Source organism: Furipterus horrens, unplaced genomic scaffold, assembly GCF_987537825.1.
Source record: "Furipterus horrens unplaced genomic scaffold, mFurHor1.1.pri manual_scaffold_17, whole genome shotgun sequence".
In the NCBI taxonomy this organism is placed as follows: Eukaryota; Metazoa; Chordata; class Mammalia; order Chiroptera; family Furipteridae; genus Furipterus; species Furipterus horrens.
This window is the reverse complement of record NW_028327187.1, coordinates 39,306,448-39,321,040: the sequence shown is the minus strand read 5'-3', so window position 1 is coordinate 39,321,040 and position 14,593 is coordinate 39,306,448. Positions and strand designations below refer to the sequence as shown.

At 48.0% G+C, this 14,593-nt stretch overlaps 1 protein-coding gene across 8 annotated transcripts in view; it reads right to left on the bottom strand.

Annotated features, from left to right (window-relative positions):
• The window catches only part of SEPTIN6 (septin 6), a 73,394-nt gene extending 65,454 nt beyond the window's left edge, over nt 1-7,940 (bottom strand). For 2 of the 8 annotated variants that reach the window (XM_090265256.1, XM_090265255.1), the window contains exon 1: nt 7,648-7,860. In XM_090265256.1, the coding sequence (XP_090121382.1) occupies nt 7,648-7,677 (30 nt within the window). In that variant the 5' untranslated portion in view covers nt 7,678-7,860. Of the gene's footprint in view, nt 1-7,647; nt 7,865-7,920 lie in introns of those variants that run through there. The other 6 variants (XM_090265258.1, XM_090265257.1, XM_090265251.1 and 3 more) reach the window with 5 other exon arrangements.
• Nucleotides 7,941-14,593: the final 6,653 nt, after the last annotated feature.

Genomic DNA, 14,593 nt, shown 5'->3' with positions numbered 1-14,593 from the left:
ATAAAAGTATATTTTTAGAGAAGGAAAGGGAGGGAGAAAGAGAGGGAGAGAAACAACAATCAGTTACCTCTCCTGTGCCTCCAACAGGGGGCCTGGCCTAACCCAGGCTGGTGCCCCAACAAGGAATGAAACCGGTGACCTTTTGGTCCGAGGAATGATGCCCAACCCACTGAGACACACCAGTCAGGGCTATATATGCACTTTTTAAAGCTTCAAAGAACACAACAAGGTGGTGACAATGGCTATTTTGGGTGGAGGGGCTGTAGGTGTTGTTTTTGTGTTTTTCAAATTTCCTACAATAGGTATATTTGACTTTTATAATTTAAATACAAATGTTGCTTTTTAAAAAAGTTCTGTGATGATACTTTCCTAGGCAGGAAAGTGGCCTTGGATGTTGTAGCAAAATCTTTAACTACAAGAAAAAGATGTTTTAAATACAGATGATCAGAAAATTCAGGTTGATTTGAGTATTCAGCTTTCGGGCAGTTTTATTGTAATATAAAATATTTATTTTACTACTAATAAAACCCTACTGTTATCCTTATTATAACATTATTATTATATATACATAACATTATTATAAAGTATAACTTATTATTATAAAGATTCATGTGAACATTTACAAGTAAAATCACATATCCTGAAACATGAAGCAAAAAGTCTTGAAACAACCAGGTGAGTGACAGCCCTATCTGCTGCCTCCACTATTGTCAAGACCACAGATGCCATTGTTATTATCAGCTGTAAGAACCAGAAAAACACTGATAAATTCCCAGAGATTAAAAAAAAAAAACTCCAATGTGCCTCACACATCAAATGTTAGGATTTCCCTCGTGCTGATTAAGCCAGGCTAAGAGGAAATTGACAGTAATAGCAATGCCCTGAACTGGAAGAGAGCAATTTGGGAGCTTTGCCAAGGAGAAATAAAGCCTGCGAAAGCTGGCAGCAAGCCCTTAGGGTCCCCAGAAATGCCCTTCAGTGGGGGAGCAGCTTAGGGGAGCCTGGGGATGCACAAAGGAGACCATCCTCACCATACGGGGAGACAGCCCATTTTTGGCAAATCCAGTAGATGAAACTCTGGATTTTAACTCACCAGATCAATTCCAGAGTGGCTTTTCATTCTATAAAAGGATTCACAGCAGGATTCCATTAAATAGCCAGCTCTCCTTGTGCATTTAAAATGGGACTCAATAGACAAAAATTTAGCTGTCATGTACCTTTATAGGAAGACAAAGCTTTATACACCTACACGAACAATGTCTAAAGGGTTGTTTCTAGTCCACTTATAGAGACCCTGCTGAGCTAAAACCCCAGACTTGCCTTCTCTCCAACTCTCTCCCCACCCAACTCAATAAGTCTAAGCAAGGAAGGGGTGGAGTAACATTCTGCCACCTCATTCAGAAGCAGAAGCAGGCAAAGAACTAAACAAAATTAGGCTGGAAAACAAGGAAATGTAAGAACCATACAATATTTGAGCTAGAAACACCCTTAAAGCTCACCTAGTCCAACCCGCTCATTTTACAAAAGGGGAAAACACAGAGACTCAGAGAGAGGAAATGACTTGTCCAGAGTCAGAGTGATTTAGTAGCAGAGTGGTGCTAGGATCCAGGGCCTTGTCAAGCAGACGGCCATTGTCAAACGGAAAAGCCGCCTCAAGTGGCAGATATAGATTTTTTATGCTGCCAAAATTCCAGGACATTGGGTTTGTGGCTTGATGGTTAGTCAGAAGAAGGGTCATGACCTGGAAGCCTATAGGCTCACCGAGGTGGCTATGGCCCATGGAAGGCAACTGTCGCAGGGAATATCATGGAGGGGCTTTTGCTCCTCTTCTGCATTCTCTCTGCCATTTCCCTCTCTTCTGACTCCAATCTAAGCCTGGGCCTGGCCAACGGCCTAGCTTTGCTCAAGAACCCCAGGGCTACCTAACCCAACAAGCCAAATTCTTCAGTAAAATATCTCCACCTCAGTCCAGGAATGACTATCTTGCTCAGAGTGGGTCAACTTTCCCACAAAAGCCAGACAGAGTCCCTTCAAGCTAGGCTATTTAAACAGAGTTTTCTAGGTGTTCTGGACATTGTTATCTCCGATCTGTTTTTTTTAAAAAAGGTTTACTCACAGGCATCTGGATGAATGCCCAACTGTCCTCTGGGGAGTCTGAATTTGCCTCTGCCTCCATCTGGTCTCATTTAAAGGGGATCTGAAAAAACCTAGTTCCTGCCTCAGCGCCAGTGCTCAGAGCTAGGGGCCTCCGCTGTGAAAGGAAACCCAAGGCTACCTCACACCTCATCAAGGGCAGAAAGCAGAGTTCTGCTCCTGTTACCCGGGGGCCTTCATTAGGGGTCAGAGAGGGCTGTGGCTGCAGAAACCTGAGCCCTGACTCCTGTCCCTGAGAAGACCTGCAAATCTTTTCCCCAGTCACCTTTGAGTTGAACAGATGACCCAACTCCAGGGCCAGCTAAGAGCACACTGCATAATTTAGCAGATGGCTGCTTCTAATGAGAAGACACTGAAGGAGAGGATAACATTATGTCTAACCCTCCTGAACATGTGGCCTCCTTCCTCTGTGCAGGCAACAGAGAAACCCACGGTTTCAAATCCCAAATCGCAGCAGCAGAAGCCTCCTCCTGCCAAACTGAGGAGGAAGGGTCTGTGCTTCTAATTTATTCTGCCCCCCCTTCCAGTTGTTACTGAAAATAATCCATCATTACATGGCTGGTGGCTCCAAGATTTTTATTTAAAGCAATATGGAGAAAAAAAGAAAGAAAAACTCATGACTGTGCTATCTGGATTTAAGCTGAGAATCTTTTTAACACCAAGAGTCTTCAAAACACCTAAGTGTGTGCTATGAGGGGGGAGTGTTGTGAAAGAGGGAGAGGAGAGGACGTGGCAGGATTTTTATTTCTTAGAAACATCATGAAAAGACCAGAGGTTTATTATTATTTTTAATGAACCTGTGTCATCTGGTAGGTGTTTCATTGTTTTAGCCACTGACCAACAATAACACTTTGGATCAATTCACTTTATTTTACTTTTTTAAGAAAATTATTGTTTTTCTATTACAGTTGTCCCATCCCCCCCCCATTGCTCTCCCTGGACAAATTCACTTTAAAGGAGACAATAATACTTGTCCAGGAAGCTGTTGAAGAAAATGAAATCATACAGATGGAAGCATTTTGAGATCATTGAAAGAAACATGCTACACTTATCCGTGGTATTCATTTTCCTTTTCTCCCTTTCTTTCTTGAATGTGGTTTTAATGTTCATGCAATAGAAGCCCTTCTTGATTGTTCATGTTGACACGAAACCCCAACTCTGATCATCCAGGAGCCCAGGCAAGTCCAGAAATCATTCTTGGTGGGGCCATGCTGAGTAACAAAGCCAGCAATTAATAGAAAATTTACAGCAGAGACTCTACAAAGTAAATGCTATGCACATGACTGCAGATCAAAATCTCATTATACTATACAGACAAATCGCTCAGCTGTAATGCAGTTTTGGAATAAGAACACCGCTAACCATATTTCTGGTATTAAGGATAGGGAAAGGAAACAGGGCTTATTCCTGCCTCTCATCTGGAAGCTCTGAGAGGGCAGCATCCTACTCGCCTTGACCACGCTAGATCCCCAGCACCTGTACAGGGCCTGGCAGAGTCACTGCCCAATAAACACACATTAAAGAAATGAATGAAAATAAAAGTGTGTGAATTAACAAAGGAAATGTTTCCAGCCCAGTAGCAGAAGTGAGATCTCACCCATCTTTACACCTACCCTTTTCCTAGTTGAAGCCCTCAGGAAGCCTGTCTCATCACACACCACCTCCACCCTCTGCTGGATTAGGTCCCTTTATAATGAGTTCTCACAGCAGGCAGTAGCTGCCCTGTGCAGCACTTCCCACATGGTAACTATATAGTTATTGATGTCTGCCTCTGTTACCAGATTGTAAACTGCTTGAGGGAAGGGGCCATGTACATATGGGGGGGAGGGTGCATTGTAATTTTGCCCTCAACTTTTTATTTTGAAGTCTCAAGCATACAGAAGAGTTTGGAAACAGTACAATGATCATCTGCATACCCCTGACTTGGATCCAAGAGGTCTGAATATTTGAAACCATGTAACTTTTCTTCAGCACTATTGTCCCCAGTATATAAGTATGGGTTTGTTCTCTGTGTTTAAGTACAATATTACCTTTAGTGTGAGATGGTGGAGATGGCTAAGGCAGGGAGCTTCAGGGGGAATCAAGGAGAAGTGCCATTGGACAGCAAGGCCAGAGTGCAGCCATTTGTAGGCAGTTGCCCTAAGATGGTCACCCCCAGGCCAACCCTAGCTAGGGCAAAGTTAGTTCCTGCAAGCTCTTTCACCAGGGAGAAAGACCATTGCTTGGCTGCTACTGGAAGAAAGCATCATTGCCCATATTGTGGAATTGTTTCAAGCCAGAATCAAGATTCTTTCTATGAGCTGGCACTTACAGTCTATAACTCAAAATGCAATATTGAAAGAAACAACTCAATGCAAGAGCCAAGAGTGCAGCTTCTGGGGACTGTACTGTGCCTGGATAGGTTACCTTGGACAAGTCATGTCTCCCTTAAGAGTATGTACATATTAACAGCAGCCAAGCTACCTCACAGACAGGGGTTGGAGCCCTGGCTGGTGTGACTCAGTGGATTGAGCACCAGCCTGAGAATGAAAGGTCACTAGTTTGATTCCCAGTCAGGGCACATGCCTGGGTTGCAGGCCAGGTCCCCAGTTGGGGGGCCTATGAAAGGCAACCAGTCAATATTTCTCTCATTCTTTTTCTTACTCCCCTCCCTTCTCTCTAAAAGTAAGTAAATAAAATCTTTGAGAAATAAACAAACAAGGGTTGGAGGTGCGAGCATCCCAAGAATCTGCTGTAATTCTCTAATTATTGTGTCCACAATTTGTCTTTCCAACTAGATTGTTAGTTTAAAAGCCAGGAACTATATCTACGTTTTTTTTGTTTTGTTTTGTTTTGTTTTTGGTATAGTTGACCAGGGTTAGCCATCATGCTGGACACTTAGCAGTCAATCAAATAAAAACTTGTGGTGACAACAGAGAAATTGTTTGTCATGCAGAATCTTTGTAGTGGTCATTCAAATGGGATGGGATTGTATTACATAGAGAACTGAACTTGCAAGTTGCATACATGCCCAAATAAGGACCCTACCAAACAACTCTAGGGTCTGTTTTAGTCTAGCCAGAGTGACCTTCAGCTAACTCTGGAAAGGATGGAGAGACACACACACACACACACACTACACACTACACACCAGAGGACTACTTGCATAGCACCATGTCTCAGAGCTCACTAAACAGAACTTTTAAGCCAGGCACACTTAGGTTTATTCTCCAGGCTTCTCTTCCAACCCCTGGACACATGTTCTGTGGAAGAAACAAGCTGCAACCAGATGTCCAAGTCCTCCTGAATTAATTCCATCTTCCCCTGGTCAATTACAACTTCTTGCAGACACAAAGGAGAGCAGAGATAAATGACACATTAAACAAGAGCTTCACTGACTAGGGGCGGGAGAGGGTAGGGATGGGGGCATGGAGAGTGACGTCAGTTTTCCCACAAACCCATTTATAATGATAACAAAAATCTCAAGTGCTCAGGCTGCTCTTTGAGCTTCAGAATCTGGTTTGCAATTATGGTCTTCATCCTGTAGTATGGCAAGGCCGGCCAGAACTGGAACCATGCAAAGCAAACCAAGTGGCCCTAAACCCCTCCCCCTCAATCTGTAGAACAAAGGGATCTCTGGGTTGCCAGAGTTGTTCCTGGGATGAAACACAACCTTCTAATCCAGGCAATTCTAATCCAGGCAAAGGGACTGGTGAGAGAGTACAGACAGGTCAATGCAAATTAATTAGCTGACAAGAAAAATCATTAGCATCCTTTTTGGAGACTAAGGATGGGGAAGTGTAATCCAGGGAACTAATTCTACTTAAGCCATGCCATCTATAAAATGCAGCTTACGAGGAGAAATGCACTCTGGGAACTCTCAAAACTCTAAAATAACAAATATTACAGTGCAAATCTTGGGGAGAAGAGAATTTTCTCAAATTCCATTATCCCAGTGCATCCTATCTACTGAGTCCTTCCACATCGTGAATACATAAAGAGCTCCATGCTGGGGTCTGCTGGGGTTGGGGGAGGTTCCAAAGAAATCGTTCTTCCCTTCCAAACAGGGACAAGAGGGTGGAATAAATTCATACATATCCTGTAGAGAAAATACTTGGATTCTGGATTCAGATTTTGAAAACAAATCAATTTCAATTACAACAAATACCTAGAGGCTATTTTCCTTGCACTAGGATCGCACTGCACAGACTATTTCCCTTAATAAGTAAACCACAAGGTTTTAAAACATGTGTCTATGTGTTTTGAGATTTTCATCAAGTAGTATTTGGTGTCATGGGATTTGACCCACCTCTCCTTCACTCTCCTTCCTGGCTTTGGGGTGCTGGTAATTGTGGGCTTCTGAAAATTCCAGAAACCCATGGATAAATAGAAAGGCTAGGTTGTACCCCCAAATGGAGTCATCCCTTTCCATTGCAACCAAACTTTTGGTCTAAAAAGAAAAAAACATGGAGCCTCAGGTCACTTCAACATGATTTCTCTGTTAATCTCAGGCTGGAAAACTTCAGTTCTTTAAATGAAGATTTTTTTTCCAGAGTCTGTTGCCAACAAAAAGAGAGACAGCACCGCTTTTGCAAACCTCACAGTTATTTTCCTGAGTCCCCATAGAAAGAAGCCAGCTCCACAAGTTTCGACACACAAGCCCAGTCACACCGAACACGCACCATTACAGACCCCTGAAGGCCCTCACAACCCGGGTCAGATGCTCAGAAACCTCTCCAAATACGCAGCAAGCAATCTACAGGCAAACGGACCGCACCCCACACAGACGCACAAATGGGACCCAGAGGCACGAAGCACAAGCGGAGAGGCATCTGCATACACCCTGGAAGTGAGCACACTCAGAGAAACTGGCAGATTCATCTGGGGTCAGACAGCAGTCGGGCGCCGCCGCCCGCCCAGGAGGCACGAGTGCGCGCGCGTGCACTCAGACGCACACAGTGCTACACACTCACAGACGCAGTCACATATGTAATGCATATGGAGAACCCCTCCCCCCCCCCGCCAGTCACCTCCCCGTCCCCCTCACCACTCACGGCCGCCTACCCCTGGCTAACCCTAGCCCCGCGCCCCTCTTCCTAAGGAGAACGGGCCTCGACAGCAGGGGGCGCAGCCCGGCCATCTGAGAAGCCAGGCCCGGGTGCCAAAGACTCGGAGGGCTTGGCGACTCGTGCGGCCATTCATTCGGCAACGCCCCAGCGGCGGGAACGCGGCTGCAGCGAGGGAAGCAGCGGCGCTTACTGCAGATCTTAGGCAATTCAAGTTCAGCCGCCGGTGCGCAGCCTTGGCCATGCCCCCCAACCGCCCGCCTCCGCCACGGTTCTTGGGGACAGGCTGCGGGACCGAGCCCCTGATCCTGGGAGCAGGAGTCCCGCCGCGCCTTGGCTACTGGATGCTGCACACTGCCCTCCTTGCGGTGGCGGTGGCAGCAGCCAGGTCTCCTCCGCCCTGCGCAGGCCCCTGGACCGGGTGCTGACACCCAAGCCCTGCACTCACCACCTGGCGAGCTATGTCGGTCGCTGCCATCGCTCCTGTGTCCGCCAGGGCTGCCACGGTCGCCGCCGCAACGGGAGCTCCAGCAAAGGAAACAGTGGAGCTCCTCCGACAAAGAGAAAGTGTTTCACTTCGGGCGCGACCAAGTCCGGTGGGGGGAGGTGCAAGGGAGGAGCCCCCTCTCCGCTGCTCCAACCCCAGTCTCCCTTCTATCGCCCACCCCCTCGGAAGTGCGGTCTGGGGAGGGGACGGATTTAACGCGCCGCTTCTCCCTACCAGCCGGGTTCCAGTTCTCCCCACAACCTCAGTTGCTGGCCTTTGCGAAGGGGGGCGGGGGCTCCCCTCTATGACCACGTCCTCCCCCCCCCCCGCCATTGGGCTCCGTGGTACGTCCCGACCTCTGCTGAATTGTCACACCCCCTGCTCTCGCCTTACGTCCCTGAGTCCCCAGATCCTGGAAGCTGGAGGGGAGCCCCCGCCCTTCCCCCTCCGGCGCACAGCTAGGCGACTGAGCTCTGCAGTCCTAGTCTCCCTCCTCCAGGTCCCTGGACCCCCTCTTCGTCTCCACCGATTTATCAGGGTGCTGGGATTCGACCCCTCGCGGCTGGAGTCTTCATGCTCCACTACATCCGCCCCCCACCACACTTGCCCCCAACCCTGTGGCCCGGGAGTGCTGCTGAGGCCGGGGGAAGGTGGGGGGGAACTGCGGCACCTGCCGCTCGGTGGCGGAGCTTCGAAAGAGGGTGGTGAGGGGAGCCGCACTGCAGCCCCGCAACTGAGCTGTGACATGCGGAATCTGAGGCCAGCAGTCCTAAAACGAAGCACCCCTTCTGCCCTAGGGTTTCTAAGCCTCGGGTACTGTGGGCTGTAATTTAGTGGAGCCGAGTCACCACCGTTTGGGTACTTAATAGAGACGGGCCCCATGCCTCCTCTCCCCACCCAGCCCCAGATGCTCAGCTTGGGAGCCGAGGTTCACTGTGCCCACTCCCTCTCTTGCCTGGACCGCAGGGGAGTCAGAGGAGGGACTTGGGGGTGAAGACCTCCAGCTCCATGGAGCGGGATAGTGAGGAGTGGGGGGGGAGCTGCCGCCGGTAACTGCCCCGCGCCCTGATTGCCCCTTAACCTTGGATGAGCCCAGGACTAGGCGGTGGACAGTGCACAGAGGGCAGCACCTCTGACGTTAGAGGCTATGCCAGTCTGATTTGCTTTTCCTCTTGGCCAGTTGCCGCCGTGGGTCCCCTCCTTTGCTCTAGGTACCTCTCCACCTCTCCAGCCCTGATGGCCCCTCTCTCCTCCCCTAAGAGTGCCTCTTGCTAGTTCCCTGGGACTGGCGAACCCTGGCAGACTCGTCGTGCCTGATGCCCGAGAGGGCAGGACACTCCACTCGGAAGTGCAGGCGCGCTGGTCTCAAAGGGGGATCCAGACCCTAAAGTGGCACCCAGGACCACGTTGGGGAGGCAGACTTATGGGCGGAAACCGGGTTTGCAGGGGGCCCGGGATAGGGGCGCCGGGAGATTGATGTTGCAGCTGCCCAAGGCGGGAACGGCTGAGCGGGAGGCAGGAGGGAGGAAAGCAGAAAAACAGGAACCGGGGAGAGAGAGGAAGAAGGGACCCGACGAAATAGTCCGGGCGTGGGGAAAAGGAAGGCAGTCAGAGAAATGGGGTGGCCACAAGAAGCGCTTTCCTGGCACTTGATTCTGGTTCTCATCCCTGTCTCGGGGAGCTCCTTATGTGCACCTGGAGAACAAGGACCCCCACAAAGCATCCCCACTGCCTAGCTCAGGACCTGGCACTCAGGAAGTGACCAATTAAGTGTGTCCTGAACAGGAGGGCAGAGGATTTGGATGTGTGTGTTGGAGGCGGGAGGCGGGGAGTACAGAAGAAAGAAGAGACACATCAAGGCTATATAGCAGTAACTGCTGTAAGGCTGGATCGGGACGGATGCGGGCGGGGAGTCAGAGCTGATCGACTACTTCCAGGATGGGTGCCTGGGAAGAGGACAGGTCTTCCCTGGAAAAGGTTGGGGCGTGGTAGACGTGGAAGGGACCGAGATTACTAGCTCCCGCTGGGCTGGTGGCGGGACCAGAAGTATACATTTGAAGGCCAGAGCTGAGAGCTGATACCTGGAGCAGGGGAAGCCCTGCGGAGCTGGGCAGGCAAAGTTCGGAGTACGTGGCTCTGGGGAACCCTGCCTGCCTCCGGGTGTACTGCGCTCCCGCCTTAGCGCTCCGCACTGACCAAAGCTCCGCACATTTCGACCCAGCCCCTTAGCGCAGAATCCTTGGTAGCCCGCCAGAGTGCCCCACTCTCCCCACATGTCCCTAGGGACCCTTAGAACTCCGGGGAGCTCTCCTCCTCCAAAACACTGAACCTCTCAGGCTGGAACCAAATGTGTAATTCAAGTTTTCTGCAACCCTTTCATCCTTCCAAGACCTGCCTCCTGCATCTGCAAACCTCCCTGGGACCTGGGCCTCCCAGTTTCTGTGAGAGGTGGGTTGGTGTTGATGTGTGAGCAGGTGTGCATTTGTATGTCAGTGTGTTACAGTCAAATGAGTAGCAGGGGGAGATGTCTCACCCTCTAATTCAGCAGTCTTGGGCCTGGTCGCATAATATTGCCAGGTGTTCCAACATCACAAGAAACACCATGTTAGCACAGGAGGAAAACAGTCCTTGGAATTCTATGCATCCTTTCCACTATCTGGGAAGAAAAGCCTTTGAAATTGTGTTTACATCCCAAGGCCTGAAAGAGGGAAAAGGGGCCATAGGGCCTAAAGGAAGTTGCCCATTAACACCTTTGGGTACTCACGCCCCAGACCTGGAAAACTGGCACCACCTTTACCTGTCCATCAACATGTAATTCCCTCACCCCCATACCACCAACTATATTAGCCCTCAGAACAAAGGGCTCACTCTCTTTGCTCTCTTGGCACTCATGGTGTTCTTGGTGCTCTCGGCCTTCTGGTCTTAGGGCCTCTGGCCACCCTAGGGTGAGCTTGCCACCCCGGCCTTTGGCCACCCTTGCTTTTGTTCTCCCATTCACTAATAAATTTTGCATGAGTACTAATAGGCTTGTTGATCTGTAATCCTTTACTGTATCGGCGAGAAGAACCAGGGTTTCTCCAACAACTAGTGTGTCTGTCTGCTGTGTGTCTGTGTTTCAGTATGTGTGTGTATTAGCACGTGTTTATTCTTATGTTTATATTTGTTGGTGCATGTCAGCCAGTGTGTGTGTGCTTTAGTGTGTGTCGGTATTTATGTAAAGGTATGTATCCTAGTATTGTGTGTTGATGTGTGTGTCAGCATGTACATGTCAATATATGTGTTTGTATATGTGTTATTGTGCATCTCAGTGTGAATGGGGTATGTGTAGAGAGGTTTTAGCTCACTATATGCTGGGCTTCACATACCTTATCTTGCTCAATGCAGTGGGCCAAAGACTGAGAGGTGTGGATTATAATGCTTATTTCAACAAAGAGATTTGGAAACTCACTGGGTTTGTATCTCCCAGTCTTTGGTGCTGGTAAGACAGGAGGGCCCTCATGAGTGGTCAGTTTCTTCCTTCAATATCTGTCCCCTCTTGATGAGTGGAGCCAAATGATTCCTTTCATAAAGAGGTGTTGTGGACCCTCGAGCACTGCCATAAACATTTGTTCATGTTCTGTGTGTCCTGGCAGGGTCCCTTGGCCCAGCACAGTGTCTGGTTGGTGCTCAGTCAAAGTTTTTGAGTGAAGAAATGAACAGAAGTGCGTAAATGTGGTGTTTTCAGTGTTTCCACTGTCCTTTCAGAAGCTGGAGCAAGCAGCAGACTTCCCAGAGCCAACAAATGACTGTCATTAGCATGCTGATGTTGTCTGTGGAACCAGACTCCCCAAGGAGGGGAAATGGCCACCCCTGCTAGGTGGAAGTGAGCCCTAATTGGAGCCAAGCTTTAGGAAGGTCACTCTGACTGCTGGGGTAGGAGGTACTAAGACTGAATGGGGGAAGCAGGGAGGGGGAAGAGGGCAGTGAAATGGAACTAAGAGCTCAGGAAAGGGCTTTGTCTTGTAAACATGCCTTTATGAAAAGAAAAAGAAGGACAGTCGAGTTGGTCTAAAGTGAAGAAACTCTGAGACCAATCTGAAAAGTAAGATCAAAAAGTGGGAGGAGGAGGACAAGGTGAAGCAGAGGGAAAATGATCTGGGATTAACCAAATCCAGACAGCGCTGATAGAATCTGAAATGCAGTTAAGGGGCTGAGTCAAGAGGGATCAAGGATTCCTTTGTGCACTATTACCTGCTGCCCTTGCTTTTACATTTGTTTATTCCGGTGGTTCTCAAAATGTGGTCTTTGGATCAGCAGCAGCATCACCTGGGAAGTTATTACAAATGCAAATTATCAGCCCCCCTTGGATCAACCTACTGAATCCAAACCTCCAGGACTGGGACCCAGCAATCTGTGTTTGAACAAATCCTCCATGGGATTTTAATTTATGTTAAGGTTTGAGAAGCACTGGTTTATCTGAAATCTAGTCTCAGATGGATGAGACACAGGACCAGTGAAGATTGGTAGGATATTGTCAGAAAATGGAGGCAGCTAGAATGCACACCTGGAGTTTTGGTATATGCTAATCAACCTGGCCCTGGATTTAGCCGGTCGCAAAGGATATGCTGATGGATTTATCTGTTTCCAAAAGATATGCTGATGGATTTAGCAGTTCCCAAAAGATATGTTGATGGATTTAGTGATGGACTTTACCCGTTCCCAGGGTAATGTTTATGGACCTAGCCCGATATGTTAACTACTGGTGTGTGGGGGAGAAGCAATAAGATGTAAATGACCTACTGAATATGTTGATAAGCAAACTCACCCTCACCGAAAGTATTGGGCAAGTATTAAACAAGGCGCCTGCAGAAGTCCAGGCAAGCGACTCCTATGGTCATATGAGAAGGACCGGGAGTCACCTTTCCCCCATTTGCCCTGCTCCTATGGGCCCTTGAGTCGGTCTGGTCCAGGAGTTGCTTCTCCCCTTAACCCCCTCCCCCTTCTTTTGTTCTCTCATTAAACCAGTTACTTGTTTTCACAGCAGTCTCCAGTCTCTGTGTGATTTCTCAGAGCAGAGCTGCCCTGACAGATATCGAGGGGAAAGTTTGAAGCCTGGTCTGTAGTAATAATGGATAACCCTGATGGGTTTCTACAGTGGGCAGCATGAGGGTACAGAGTGGCTAGGGCTGAGGAAGGGGTGCAAAAATGTGGGAGAGGGGACCCTTATAGGGAGTTGTGGAGTTCTAAAGGTAAACTTTGCCTCCTTTGCAATTTTATTCATTTATTTCACAAATGTGCACTGAGCCTCCACTGCACATCAGCCACCATGCTAAGTGTCAGAGGACTCAAGAAAAAAAAAAAGGTTGACAAGAACCCCTACCGTGATCTGACAGAGCTCCCAGGCCAGTTGCCAGATAGCTCCACAAACAACCAGTAATGTGATAAATGACATAATCAGTCAGGAGAAAGACCTTGGGGTGGTAGGAACCCAGAGAGGTGAGGAAAGGCACCTTGAAGAACAATCATTTGGATTGAGTCTTGAAGTATGAGTATTAGTTTATCGGGCCAGCAAGTGAGGGGAGGAGCGGGGATGGAATGCAGTAGAAGACCACCATGTGTAAAATCACAGAAAAAAAGAACAGAGAACAGTTAAGGAATTCCAAGTCTCAGCCTGATGGAGAGAGAGGTTTGGGGAGGACAGTGGGTGTAAATGACGCTGGAAGATAAGATAGGGTCAGATCTGAAAGGGTCTCATTGGTCATGCTGAAGAGCTTAGATTTTATGTCCCAGAGTAGGGGTTCTCAAGCTGTGCTCTCCAGGGACCATGCCTGCTCAGTCTGGAACCATGCCCAGTGCAAATGGAATGCATGCTCACAATGAAAAAAAATCAGTTAACTTTCTCTATTTTAACTTTTTAATCATAAATTTTTCTTAAGTCTTTGACAGATGCTCCTGCTTATCTGCTAGCAAGCAACAAAACAAATAAACGGGTAGCAAATGAATATTAAACAGACAATTCCAGTACTGATCATGCTTAATTCAACAGTTTATTTTTTCATGGACATCTGTGCTTATGGCTATGATTTTATATTGCACACACACATAATGCAGACATATTTTCTGCTAGCAGAAGTGTTCTTTTGAAAAGTGTTTTATTTTATATGGTGTGGTTTAATAAGTCAATTATTTCATGGCATTCTGGAAAGAACACCATGACATCCAGATGCTGTACCACCTGAACCAGTTAGAGAAACTAACTGTCCCTTAGATGATGAGGAACCATGGAAAGGTTTTGAGCAAAGAAGTGATAGGAACATATTTGAAATTTTGAAAGGTCACTCTGGCTCAGCTTGGGAAAAAGACTGGTGCAGAGAAAAATTAAAGCAGTTAGAACTTGGGAGTCAGAACACTGGTGTAGCTGCTCAGGCTAGAAATGATGGTGACAGTGACCTGGGGGTAGAGTGGCATAGAGGGAACAGAGTCAGCATTAAAAGAGGCTACCAGGAAAAAAAGGGGGGGTGGGCTACCATTAGGAAGGATCTCATGTACCATGCTGAGGATGCTGAAGTTTCAACCTTTAGGGAATAAAGAGCCTTTGAAACAGTATTTCTTTTTTCTAAATTTTTATTTATTTATTTTTTTAGAGAGAGAAGGGAGGGAAAAAGAGAGGAAGAGAAACATTGTTGTGTGAGAGATACATCAATTGGTTGCCTCCTGCATGATCCCAACTGGGGACCTGTCCCACAATCCAGGCATGTGACCTGAATGGGAATTGAACTGGTGACCTTTCTATTCATAGGCCAGTGCTCAATCCACCGAGCCACACCAGCCACGGCTGAAGCAGTGTTTCTTAACGGATAGTACGTGAACCAACTGCAACAGAATCACCCATAGTGCTTCTTATAGATGCAAAGGCCTAGACCCCACC